Source organism: Melospiza georgiana, chromosome 21 (assembly GCF_028018845.1).
Source record: "Melospiza georgiana isolate bMelGeo1 chromosome 21, bMelGeo1.pri, whole genome shotgun sequence".
NCBI lineage: Eukaryota > Metazoa > Chordata > Aves > Passeriformes > Passerellidae > Melospiza > Melospiza georgiana.
In genome coordinates, this window is record NC_080450.1 from 9,731,613 (window position 1) to 9,744,597 (window position 12,985).

General features: G+C 58.7%; 1 protein-coding gene across 4 annotated transcripts in view; it reads left to right on the forward strand.

Annotated features, from left to right (window-relative positions):
- The first annotated feature begins 1,397 nt into the window (after nucleotides 1–1,397).
- Nucleotides 1,398–12,985, forward strand: part of CASKIN2 (CASK interacting protein 2) — a 29,855-nt gene continuing 18,267 nt past the window's right edge. For all 4 annotated transcript variants that reach the window (XM_058039104.1, XM_058039105.1, XM_058039107.1 and 1 more), the window contains exon 1: nucleotides 1,398–2,086. In XM_058039104.1, the coding sequence (XP_057895087.1) occupies nucleotides 1,993–2,086 (94 nt within the window). In that variant the 5' untranslated portion in view covers nucleotides 1,398–1,992. The remainder of the gene's footprint in view (nucleotides 2,087–12,985) is intronic.

A 12,985-nucleotide genomic window follows, 5' to 3' on the forward strand; every position in this document is an offset into this window, starting at 1 on the left:
TGAAGTCGGTGCGACGACACAGGAGGCTTCGGGAGGGGATTTGTTTGCAGCGAGAGGTTAGTGTGAGTCAAGTGGCTGAAACTTTGTTGTAAGGTAGATAAGCTTGTGCAGGTGCCCCAGGACGAGGGGAGGTGGCAGCTGACCCCGAGGGGAACCAGCTCCGGTGCCGAGGGATTCATCAGCTGAATGAGTGTGGGTGGGGGGAGAACCCCCAGCCTGGTGTGGGAATCACACAGCCCCTTGTTCCAGAAGCCAAGGCAGTACCTGAGGATCATCTTTTCGTCTGCCCTGTGCTGCTGCACCCTGGGGAGTGCAGGAACACGGGGAAGCCGTGAGGGTTCCATGTTTGTGCGGAGCTGCAGCTCCCGGCTGGGCAATGCTGTGCCATGGGATTCTCCTTCTGGTTTTGCCCCCACCCCAACAGGACCTGTCACTGTTGCCTTGTCTCGCCTGTGATTTCCATGCTCTGAACAGTGACCTCGATTGCTTGGAGGAAGCAACACCCGCTGTTACATAAACTGTGGAGGGCGAGCGCTCTAGGAAGGGAGACTCCACCGAGCCATCAGCTGGTTCTGATCCCTTCTGGATGGGCAGAGGGGAAGCTGTGGGGTGATCTGGCGATAGCCTCGCAGCTGGCACGGTGTGTGCTCCCTGCTCTCCTGCACGCTCCCCGGTGTCGGAGCAGCCTGCCAGATGCACGGCCCTGAACTAGGAGGGATTTTCTTGCCACACAGTTTGGGCAGCCCGGGTGCACTGTGGGAGCACAGGCTGGGACATGTGAACTGCTGCTGCAGGACCCTGTGCCCTCTCCAGGGTACCCTGGCTGGCCAGGATATGGCTCTGATCCTGTTCTGAGCACAGCTGTCTTGCTGAATTACACCCAGCTCCTCACTGGGGCCAGAGAGAGCTCCTGAACTGGTGAAGAAGTGTCTTGGGTCCCAGGGCATGTCCCGCGAAGTTTGGAGGGTGAGGGTTTATCCTTGCGCAGGAGAAGAGCGTGAGGCAGGCTGCCCCACTCCCATGGGCTGCCGAAAGATTTGGCTAAACCTTCCCAGCTCCATTCCTTGTGTGCTGCCACCGGGAAAGGAGAGGGGGAGATGTGTGCCCCGAGCCCCGTGTGCTGCCCTCGGGGAGGCCGTGGTGTGTGTCTGGCCCCGGGAGGGCAGGGAAGGAGCTGTGTCCTGTCCCATTCCGGGGCCGCTCCCTCGGGAGGGTTCCTCCACAGGTTCTTCCCTCTCCGTTTAACATAAGGATGAGCCAAGTCCCTCCAGGACTAAATATAGTCAAAGTATTCGTTCTTCAGCACGGATACAAAAGCTGTCGCGACGGAGCCGGGAGGTAAATGGCCTTTGGGGGCTGACTCTGCTCTTCCCTCCGCAGGTCCCGGGCTGCCGTGCCGGGGCTCGGCCGTGCCGGGGCTCCCCAGCGTGCCTGCAGTGCCGTCACCGAGAGGAATGCCGAAACCAAGGGGCTAATGAGCACCAGAGAGGGAGGATCTATAACTTCCAGATGGCAACGAGCCCGTAATCCCTTTGGGATGAATTAGGGACTCGTCAACGCAGCAGAGCCTGCTGAAGGGAGCAAAGCACACCACCTCTGGCTCCAGGAGTGCTGTGAGAGGCTGAGGGCGTCCCAATGCTGCCAGCGCTGGACGCCCTGCCCCGAGCTGCCTGGCTTTGTCTCACAGAGCTCTTGTGCTACTGGGAGCCTGTCCCCGAGCACTGAAGTAATTTTTGTTTTAACTGATTGCATGTTCTCCAACCAAACGCCATCTGGGTCCTGCTCCTCCTGATGCAGAAAGGGACTTCTGCCCTTAACAGAAAGACTTCTTCCTTCTGGTTTTTATGCCCTGTGGGATTGTAAAGTGTCTTTCTTCCTGGATTTCATCTCTCATCAAAGTGTGTTTTGAGGAATTAGGGGCTTATTCCCATGGCTTTATAAACCTCTGGGATCTGAGGGTTTCCACGTGTCCGCTGCTCCCACCTGCCTGCGATGGGGCGCGAGCAGGAGCTGATCCAGGCCGTGAAGAACGGGGACGTACCTGGAGTGCAGAAGCTGGTGGCCAAGATCAAGGCGTCCAAGAGCAGTGAGTACCTGGGCAGAGAGCCCTGGGCTCCCTCCCCCTGGCTGGGCACTCCTGCCAGTCCCGGGGTGCGAGTCTCAGTGCTGGCTCTGACCCCCGGCACAGGAGTTATGCTGTGGCCGGAGGCGGGAGCGCAAGCACAGCCCGTGTGGATGAATGACTGGGCTGTAAGCAATCCTACAGCTCAGCTGGGGTTCCCCTTGGGCCCGGGGCCCTGCAGTGTGGGCCACTGAGCAGGGATGGGTGAAGGGAAGCAGCCGTGGCGGGGGGAAGTGAACCGCTCTGGGGGGACGCTGCTACAAAGGGTCTTTAGCGGCTGCTGCTCACTCCCAGCCGTATTTATCTTGTGAAAAATTATCATCCCAGCCAGTCGACTGGAACCAATCGTCAAGCCTTGAATTTCAGTCTGGTAATGTTTAACCCTTCAGCAGGGCTGTTTTCTTGCCTGTGCTCTCAGAAAGGTCAGCAGCAAGCAGAGCTTGGAGTGAGCAGAGGGCTCGGGGGGGTCCCCAAGGGCACCGGGGTCCTGCAGATGCTGCACAGCATCTGGAGGAGATGGGGAGGGTGGAAAGGTGGATGAGATCCTGGCCACTGCCACGGAGCCTGTGTATAGAGCTGAGCTCCTGGTCGTTTCTCCTGACAGACCAAGAGAAGGAAACTGGGAAAAGTAAATAAAAAGGCTCTCGATGCCATGTCTGGCTGGGGGAAGGTGCACCCTGGCTGCCCGGGCCGGGGGAGTGTGGATACCTCTGCCAAGGCTGCTGCTCATCGTGGGGGGTCTCATGGGGGTGGGTGGGAAAGCTGAAGGGGAGTAAGCTGTCCGGAGGAGGGAGAGAGGAAACTCAGGCAGGAGGAGGCTTCTTAGGAGCAGCTCAGAGCGGAGAGACTGGCACGAAGAAACCCGAGTTAGGCTGAGGATTATAAACGTGAGGACGGGATCAACTCCCCTGGGTCATCTACTGGAAAGCTTTGACTGGGCCAGAACTTTGCAAATCTCAACTGCTGGGCTTTCAGAAGGGCTGGGAGCCACATCCTCCCCAGAACAGGGGCATCTGGTGCCCCTTCCCTGGGTGAAAGTACTGGGTGCTATTGCCTCTACTGCTCAGGGACTGTGCCTGTACAGGGTCCCTGAGCTGAACAAGAGCAGTCTGTCCATGTGGATGGCTTGAAGGACACCCCCAAGGCAATAAATATTGCCAGGACATGAGTGTCTTGCTGGCTGACGCAGCCCTGTGCCCATATCTGGTGTCCCATGGCCAGGCAGTGTGTGCAGGCTGGGGTGCTCATGGCTCTCCTCCTCCTGCACACCCAGAGGGGTGAAGTCACACTTGTTTTCTCCTGTACCCTCCAGTAACTCTCTCACAGTTCAATCCTGTCTGTTTTCTCTCTGGAGTCTTCCCCTCCCTGCAGCCGTGGGGCACCCACGTGAACGTGTGTGTTTAACTCCCCCGCTGCAGCGGCATCAGCAGCTCCCTCGGCTTGTTTTCATTTGATTCCTTTATAAAACCCCCTGACCCCTCCAAGGCCACTGCTGCAAGCCCTCTGTGGGGCTCCTGTGCTTGACCTGCTGTGGGGCTTGCCTGGTGCTGGAGGCTCATCCCTGACATGGAGGGCACCGCTTCTCCCCGTCCCTTATGGTTCCCTTTCCCTCTTCTCACCGATGCCATGTGAGCCAAGCATTTGCTGCCTTTGCTGCTCATTAAAGTGCCTTTTCCATATGACAGGCTGAGATGCTGATTTTTATTTTTTTTTATTATATATTTTTTTAAATCCCTCTAAGAGTCCTTCTGCTGTCTCAGTGGATTGGGAGCTCGATCGCTGTGATCAGCCCTCTGGGGCTTCCTGTGCCTAAAAAAGTCACCGCACGTAAGCAGAATCCAAGCGCCAGTCCCGGCAGCGGGAACTTCAGGGACACGTTTAATATTCTCCGTGCGCAGCCTCTCCCCGCACAAGTGGGTCACAGCACCTCTCGTTCCGAGGTGCCGGGGCGGGCAGGGACGGGGTTTTTGGGGGCAGGAGCCAGGAGGGAAAGGGCAGGCGAGGGCAGCTGTCCTGCCTGCGGGAAGGGGACGGCGCGACGCCGTGGTCACTCCTGCAGCCAGGGAGGGGGTTCTGGTCTGGGAGAGCCAGGCTGCTCCTGCCGGGCCAGCCGCGCTTTGCTGAGGCTCCCTGGCAATGGAAACATCCCGCTTTTTATTTTCCTTCTCCCTCTCCCCTCCCCTCTGCCTCGGGAGCGCTGCAGAGTTTAATTGAAATTGTTAAACGACCCATCACGGCTTTGGCCTCTCTCCCCCGCGATCAATCACGTCCCTGGGCGGCTGCCCTCGCCAACAATGCGCCAGGGCCAGCAGCGAGGGGCTGGGGCTCCCGGGGGAGGTGACAGGCAGAGCCCCTCTGGCCAGGGATCTTCTGGAGCTGGACAGTGCCCGGCAAAGTTTGGGTGTCCCCATCCCTGAATGCAGGATCCAGGCACAGGGCACGGGGGATGCCGGGGTGATGCTGGGAGAGGGGGAGCCCCTGGGATAGTGGGGGCTGGAGGAGCTGTGAAAGGCGATGGGAGCTGGACTCACTGTTTGCCTTCCTCAAGGGAGTGGTGAAGGTTTTTGTTTAAACGTATGCAAAGTACAAAGAAAGGGCAGCAGCTGAGCAAACTGGTGTGAAACTCTCAAGGACAGAGAGCAAAGCCCCGCTGGGGTTCAGCTGCTGCCTTGAGGAGGTTCGGTCAGCCACTTGCCCCATTTCACCAGCTATGTTGGTGCTTTCCAGACCTTAGATATTAAGGACTAGGGTGGGCTCATGGGACATGGCTGCTGTGTTTGGGTCATGACCTAACTAGTCGTTAAATGCTAGCAAAGCTTGCAGAGGGGGCTTGGCTTTATCTCCATGCCTGTGTTGGAGCCTCTCACCACTGCACCCCAGCAGCACAAAGCACGTTAAGGTTTTCTCAAGAGCTGTGCCAGCCGTCAGATGCTGCTGCCACCATCCAGTTTGGCAGGAGAAGGGCGATGTTGCTCCACGTGCTGTGAGACTGTAGCAGGCAGATGTGGGATAAATCGCTCCTTCTCTCCCCCTTGAATTTCCTCCTAATCCCTAGTAGCTGTATCAGCTTAAGCCTCAAAGCGCGAGGTTTAATATCTCTCCTGTGATTTGTTAGCCGTTGCCACCGGCGCTCTGTGTCCCTGTCCTCTGCAGAAACATCCGCCCTCCTTTTATGACCTGCTGGGATTTCTGCTTCTCCCAACACCAGCAGGTCTGTAGTTGTTTGGGGGAGAAGTTGCTCCTTTTTTGCAATCTGTTAGTTATTTTGTAATAATGTTGGATGTGCCTTTGTGCCAGGCAGCATCCACCCTTACAGAGGAGGACTATCCTCCTCTTCACTGCTGCTACCGAGCAAGGCTTGTCCCAAACCCTCGGGTGCTCCAGGTGCTATTCCTGGTCTGGCTGGAGAGCAAAACTTATCGTGTCAGGATCCTTATCACGTCAGGCTCTGTTACACCCAATGGCTTTCCCTGGTGGCAGTGGTGCAGGGGTGCTCTGGCACCTCTCCTGCTCCACTCCTGCCCTGGGCAGTGCAGGCGGCTGGACCTGGCTCTGCCACCGAGCACAAGTGTGGCTCTGGCCACATCCCCCGGAGCCCAAGTTTGGAGGATGAGTTCCCAAAGCGTCCTTGGCTGTGTCCTCCCCTCCTCTCCCCGCACGCTGTAGGTCTGACGGGCTGGACCGGCTCCACAGCCGCGCTCCGACTTGGAGAGGCTGCGGGCACGCCTGCGGAGAGACGCTGAGAAACTCTGCCGAAACGGGCAAAACTCCCTCTTCCTCCAGGACTGAGCCAGCAGCACCAGGGGCGAGGCACCGTGCCCGGGCAGCCGGGCTGGCCGTGGCCTCGTGCCGGGGACCCCACAACCCCACAGCGTGCCCAGACCTGCTCCTGACCCAGCCTGCGGTGGGTGGCTGGTGGGAGCGGGAGAAAAGAGCCTTCAAAGGCTCTGGGGAGTGCAGCAGCCACGAGGCTGGATGGTGGTGGGGTTGCAGCTCCATGGCAAGGTTGGGTCCATCCTTTCTTCCTCCTCCTGTGGCTCCTGACCTCCCTGGAAAGGGGGGTTTCCTCTGGTAGCCTGATGTTTGCTGGGTGGGTTTTCCCATCCTGGCGTTCCCACCTCTCTAGCTGGGAAGGAAAAGCCCCGCACAGGCAGCAGAAGGAGTGAAGGGATAGTTGGTTTTCAAAGCTGGGCTCCAACGGGTGTTGTGTTTGGAAAGGGGCCTGGCTGCCACTGGAGTGCCCGGAGCCAGGGAAAGAGTCGCTGTGCCAGTGCAGGAGAGAAGGCACAAGCAAACAGCATCACACAGGGAGATGGAGGAGCCTGTGCAGGGCATCAGCTGGCCCAGCCCCTGACCCTCTGCACCCCATTTCCCTGTGTTCACAGCTCCACATCTCCCCCTGTCCCAGGTCTGTATTTCTGTCCCCAGCCCTGTGGCAGGGCAGCCTGTGGTCCCTGCTGTCAGCCTGGGCCACTGCAGCTGACTTTTTCTTGTCTTTGTAAAAGAGTGGGGGGAAAACCAAGCTAACCCTTCTGGGGAAGGGGATGAATGTGGGGACTTCTGAGCCTGCTCCAGACCATGCTGCCATCCTTTGGAGATGGCCAGACATTGCTGGGTTATGGCGGGGAATCTGGGATCTCCTGGAAATGCGGAGGCTCCCTCAGGGCCATGGATGGAGCCAGGCTGGCAGCCATCCCCAGTGTCACGGGCAGGAGGCTGAGGTATGGGACAGGAGGGGAATTTCCATCCCTTGGGCATTTCCTGGTGACTCAGCCCAGACCAGGGGGCTTAGCTGCCCCTCCCCAAGGGCTGCAGAGGCCGTTTTGGCTGTCTGACCCAGAAACACATGATAATTCAGATGATGACAGCTCGAAGGCAGACAGGGAGGGCAGCCCCAGCCCTGGGACACCGTGTGCCCGGCTGCCAGCAGTAACCAGGACAGTGCTCCCCAGGGCTGCAGAGAAGGGGACGTGGCAAGGACACTGCCAGCACTGGCATTCCATCCTCTGGCTTGACTGGCTTCAGGAGGGAGCTGGTGGACCACAAAAACGACCAGCATCACTTCTGCCACCCCTCTGTCAGGATCCCAGTGCCACAAAGAGGTTTTTCTGGGAAGGTGGGAGGTGAATTGTTGGATCCCAGTGGCGATGGACCGCGTGTAAGATGGTTTCCTGCTGGAAATGGATGCCTCCACCAGCATTGCTCCGGCAAGAGTTAAAAGCGGGGTTGGATGCCGTGCGTGTATGTGTGCATGCACGCGCCCTGCTTTGTTTTTAAAAGCGCCTCGGCTGTCCTGGATCCCCGCCAGACCCGGGGCCTGCCGCTGGCAAAAACTCCGGCAAAGGAGTATGAAAGGGGCAAGAAACTAAATAACAATAAACCACCTTTTTTTTCCTGGCTGCTCTAGCAAGTGAGAGGGTGGGGAGGAGCTGCGAGCATTCTGGCTCCCCCTAAATCCCATCCTGCCTTCCCTAAAAAATCGTGCCTGGGATGGAGAGGGAGGGATCTGTTTGAACCTTGGGGCTGTAATATCACCCAAGCCTTGCCGAGGTGTCATGGTGAGTCACAGACCTGTCTGGAGATGCCCAAACTGCTTGGAAATGGCTCTGTTGGTATGATCTCTACCCTCCCAGGGAAGGAAGGGCTGGATACTGTGGCCCATCCCTCGCTCCTGCGGGATGCTGCCCAGGGTAGGTGCACAGCCACCCCGAGCCGTTTGCAAGCCCGGGGAGAGAGGCCGGAGCTGCAAGGGAGCGGGGCTGTGATGGCGAGATAAGGGAGCAGGGAGAGCCTGCGTGGGGTCCCAGGCCTGGTGCAACACGTCCGGCCGTGCTTCCGCCAGGCGCTGCCAGCGCCGCTCCCCGCGGGCCCGGCCAAGGCTGTGCAGGGAGCACGAGGCCCCCGGTGCCGTGCCCAGACCCCTGCCCCGTCCTCCCTGGGGCCATCCCAGCAGCTGGGTCTGCCTCGGCCACCTGAGGTGGGCGGCTGTGCTGGCAGGGGTGAAAGCTGCTGGGATTTCGTAACGCTGGGCACGGCCGGTTGTGTAAGGCCCTGTCTGCTTGGAAAGGAGTTGGCGAGCATGGCACGGGCATCTGGTGCCTGGCACTGAGGTGTCCCCAGCAGCGAGGTTGGCTCAGGCTCTGCCACCCACTCTGCAGGTGCCTCTTGCACCCATAGAACATCTATCCCAGTGCTGCCTGCCTCAGTCTCCCACTCCAGCAGCCCCTTGTGGAGCATTGCCTTGTTTCTTTGCCAGGACAGGCGTGGATAAGCCTGAAGGAGGTTTGCAGCTGGAGGTGAACTGGATGCAAATACCAGTATGGAGACTGGGGACTGGGAGCCCCACCGATCTTCCCCTGCCATGGGTGTCCTGTCTCCCTGGGCAGGACACCCAAGTCACAGCCTGTGCAGCCTCTCAGGGACCTGGGATGTGTCCCTACCATGGCAAGGCCACGTGAGAACCACTGGCCTCAGTGGCCTCCAAAGGGGGCCAGAGTCCTCCCTGGTGGCTAATCATTGCCTACACAGGGAACACGGGGACACGGTCAGTCTGGCCAGCAGTGTGGGGTCCAGCACAGCCATGGTCCAGGGATTGCTTTGGGCTGCAACCCAGGCTACTCTGATTGGTGTGAAGCAGCTCTTGTGTGGTTTTGTGGGGCTGACACAGATGGGAAGGGCTTCCTGAGCCCTCCTGGCTTCCCTGAACCAGTACCTGCTAATCCTGCTGGCTTAAAAAGAAGGGAGACACTCCTTAGAGGGAAGGAGGCTCCTGCACAGAATGAGGTGCTGCCTCTGACCCTGCTCTGTGTCTCCAAACCTCAAGAGCTACTTAAGCAATGGGAGAGCCCTCAGTTTCCTGCTCAACAGTGTTAAGGTGCAGGCAACTCCCTGTCTTGGAGCATCTGTCCCACTGGTTATATTTAGCAGCACATGGATATCCTGGAGCTGCTTCTCTGTTCCTTTCAACCCAAACCTGGTGTGGATGAGTAGGTGTCCAGCTCCATGTCCCTGAAGTCATGACTCTGCCCCAGTGCAGCCTGCTCCGAATGCCTGTGGCTTTGTGAGACTGAATTCACACCAGGTGAGCAGTCCTGCATGAACATCTCCTCCCAGGAGCAGTGCAGGTGGGTGCCTCTTCTCAGCCCCATCTGGGTACAGCCCAGGCCCTGGAACAGGGACCAGCATGTGGCCATCAGCCCCCTGCACCCACACATGTTGCTGGCTATGTTTGCCAAAACAGTACCTTGTTTTCCAGGAAGGGACGAGCCTTCCAGAGCCTTCCAGGGCTAGTTGGCTCTCCCAGTGCTTTCCCAGAAGGATTGCCACTGCTCAGAAAGCTGTTCCCTGCCAAGCCTGGGGATGGAGCAACGCGCCATGGTCTCGTGGCCAGGGTAGGGGGCATTGGATGCCACAGGAGAGGTACCACAGAGCAAGAAGTGGTGCCTTTTCTACAAAAAGGAGCAGATGGAGGCAGGAGGGTCCCATATTTCCCTGTGCTCCTCCACTTTTTCCCCACCCTGCCCCGGGATGCTGCGGGGCAGCAGGTGGGGTTTCAGGGCTTGCTCCCACGTCCTGCCTGCGCCGCCAAGTCGGGCTTGCCGGGGCCGTTCCCGACACGCACCCGCCGTGCTGGGAAGGCGTAAACAGATCGAGTTCCCGGCAGGGGTCCAGGGAGCAGGCAGGCCTTGGCTTGTGTCCCACCACCGCTCCGTCGGGATGGGGTGTGGGGAGCGCCCAGGCAGGGCTGGGGTGGAGGGGGCTGACCTGGCACGGGCTCCCTGCGGGAAGCTGGGCACAGCATTGGTCTGACAAGGAGCCAAGGATGTTGCCTCTGCCTCTGTTTACCTCTGGTGCTGAGTTGGGCCTGTTCTTTGGGGGGTGGGAGGTGTTGATGTACTGCCCCCAAACCCCTTCCTGATCCCTTTATGGGAGACGCTGACCAGAGCTCAGACTGGGGGTCTTCAGATCCAGCTCGTTCTTTTCTACTGGAGTTGTATTGTGATGCCTTTGACCTTGCTGTAACTAACTCAGCCCTTGTCCCTTCCAAGGGATATGGGGGGATGGGGCTGCTCTGTGTTGCCTTTGTCCCCAGCTGGTCCCCAAGCAGCTGCTGCCCGGCTCTGGCGTCCGGGCTGGCAATGGGAGGAACCTGCTGCCCTCCCTGCTGGCCCTGGAGCAGCTGGGATGAGGGGAGGGGGTCAGGAACGCAGTGCCCAGAATAGCTCAGCAGTCACCAAGGGCCCCCAAGGGATGGGAAGGTGGGTGTGGGTCCTGGGGCGGGTTCCTGCTTCCAGAACAGGGTGATGCCTCTCCCCAGGACACAGACTGTCCCTAACTGCTGAGTGATTGCTGCTTCCATGTGGGGACATGCAGGGTGGTGCAGGACATCCTGGTCATGTAGCTGTCATGTCCCTCTCCTGTCCACTGCATATGGAACCCTGTTGTAGACCAGGATCCCAGGCAAATTCTTCACTGCCACAGCTGTATGAAAATATCCCAATCCAGCTAAGGCAGTGGGCAAGATTTTGGCGATGGCTTCTCCCACTTTGGAATGGTCCAGCCAGAAATGCAGGCAGGCAGTTGGAGGGTCTGATCCATCTGGGAAAGAGCTCTCACTCTGGGCATGGACCATGCCACGGGATGCTGTTGAAAGGACAACACTTTTCCCCACCTTGGGAGGGAAAGGAGAGTGGCAATGGGACCATCTCTCTCAGGCTGGAGAGAGCTTGGCCTGTGCCTGCTTGTGATGGACCCATCCCTCTCCCATTCCCACTTGCCAGCAGCATGGAGCAGCCAGTCAGTTCTCACGAGTTTTGGTAGGTGACCTTTGCACAGGGAATGGGAACAGCAAGGTGGCCTGTGTGCCCTCACCATAAGGGATTTGGAGAAGGATCCCTCCCGTCCATGGCTTGGGAGCTGCGTGGCCACTGCTGAGTGAGATCCTTACACTTTTTCCCAATGCAGATGCCACAAACGGCTGCAGCACCATGGAATCTGCAGGAGCAGTCACCCATCCAGCATCCCTTGAGACTGGCAGGAACCAGAGGCCACATTTTGGCTCTGTCCCGGAGAGGAGACATTTTGCTGAAGCTGCTGAAATCCAGGCTGCAGTTCAGAGGGAGCTGGACAGTGCAGGCATCACTTGCTGGAAGGAAGCTTTAGGAATCTGAGCCCCTTATTTCAGTTTGGCAATAGAGAATATAGTGGAAATCCTTGGTTCTTAGGAAAACCCAGTCCCCAGGCAGCAGCTGCCACAGCCCAGGCTGTGACTGTCCCAGGGGACCCTGCTGGCACGTCCCTGAGCAGGGCTGGCGGCAGCACCGGCTCGCGGGGTCAGAGTTGAGGAGAGGCATCCGCAAGGTATTTTTAACCGTGTGACTCCAAACTGGCCGCCAGCAGCCGTCTGAGGTTAGTCCCGGGCTGCCGACAGCTGATTGCCCACGGGCTGCCGGCGAGAGGGGGGAGTTTTGAGTAAAATTCAGTTCCCAGCCGTGTGGCAGCCTCGGGGAGGAGTGGCGGCACTTGAACCATCGACCTTGTGGGTGACCTCGAGCGAACAGCTTCACCTCCCGCTGCCTCCCCTCCCATCCTGTGTGTGCCTTGCCCAGATTAGCGCAGCCAGGGTGGGGACAGCCGCTCCGTCCGCCCTGGCAGCGCCTGCTCCAGGTGCACGGCAGCTTCCCTGGGGCCAAAGGAGGAGGATGTCACAGGATTTCCAGCCTCCGCATCGCTGTGTGCTTTGAGTACTGGCTCCACCGGCTGGAGCAGCTCCTGGGTGCCAAGCTGCCATGTGCGGGCACGGGGCTGGTGCTGATGGCGACGTGGTGCCATAGGGCTGTGGCAGCCCAGTTCTCCAGCCTCAGCCTTGCCCTGCTTCCCCTGGAAGCTGCAGGGTTGCTGCAACCTCCAAGCAGTGTAGGGGCTGGATCTTGGTTTCGCTCCCTTGAGCCCACAGGGTTTTGTTGGCCACTGTTGGCTGCTCTAATTTTTATCTGGGGCTCATTGTTAGAACCATAAAATAAATAGGTACGTGCTGCTCTGGAGCGTCAAACCCCTCCAGGTGTAGGTGGGTTGCTGGGTTGCTGCGTCCCTGCTCGCCCTCCCTAATTAACTGTTGCTCAGCTAATCCAGACTTACTGACCTGCCCTAATCTTCCCATGCAAGGCCAACCCTTCACTGCTGCCTCCTGTCGCTCACCTCTCACGTTCCCTGTGAGCCTCTCTCATGTTCACAGCCCTGGGTATGTGATGGGCGGTGGTACCCCAGAAAGCAGCAGAATACACAGTGGGGTACCCTGGCAAGCAGCCTCCCCCCACGCAGGGCTGCCGAGGTTGCTTTCCTGACCAGCAGGTCCCTCTGTGCCCACGCTCACACTGCTCCTCTCACCGTCCCCCCACATCCTGCTTCCCCTCTTTCTTCCTCCCATTGACCTGCTGCCGGTTGGATTATTTCTCCCCAGATGCTGCAATCTGCATTTTTCCCAGGTTGAATCTGCCTGGGTTTGTTCTCCTAATCTCTCTAAGTCCTTTCTGTGTTATTTTTGCCCTTGTGAATCTGTAGCACATCCACCACAGATTATGCTAATGCACCATTTACTGGGTATGGCATGAATGACAACACTGAGTGTCTGTAGGTGCAGCCCCTTCGCCAGGGGATCTGGGATAGCCCTCCCTTGGCTTGCAGGGAACCAGCTGGACATGAGCTAAGGTGCATTGTTAGTGAGCTGATGCTCTGCTGGTCCCATGTCCCACCGGCCAGGCGTGCCCGCTGCAGGTTCAGGCAGTGCTGGCACTTGGCCTGGGCCCCCAGCGCTATCGGCCCATCTCTTCCCGCTCAGGAGGCGTCCTGTCCTTTCGGAAGGAT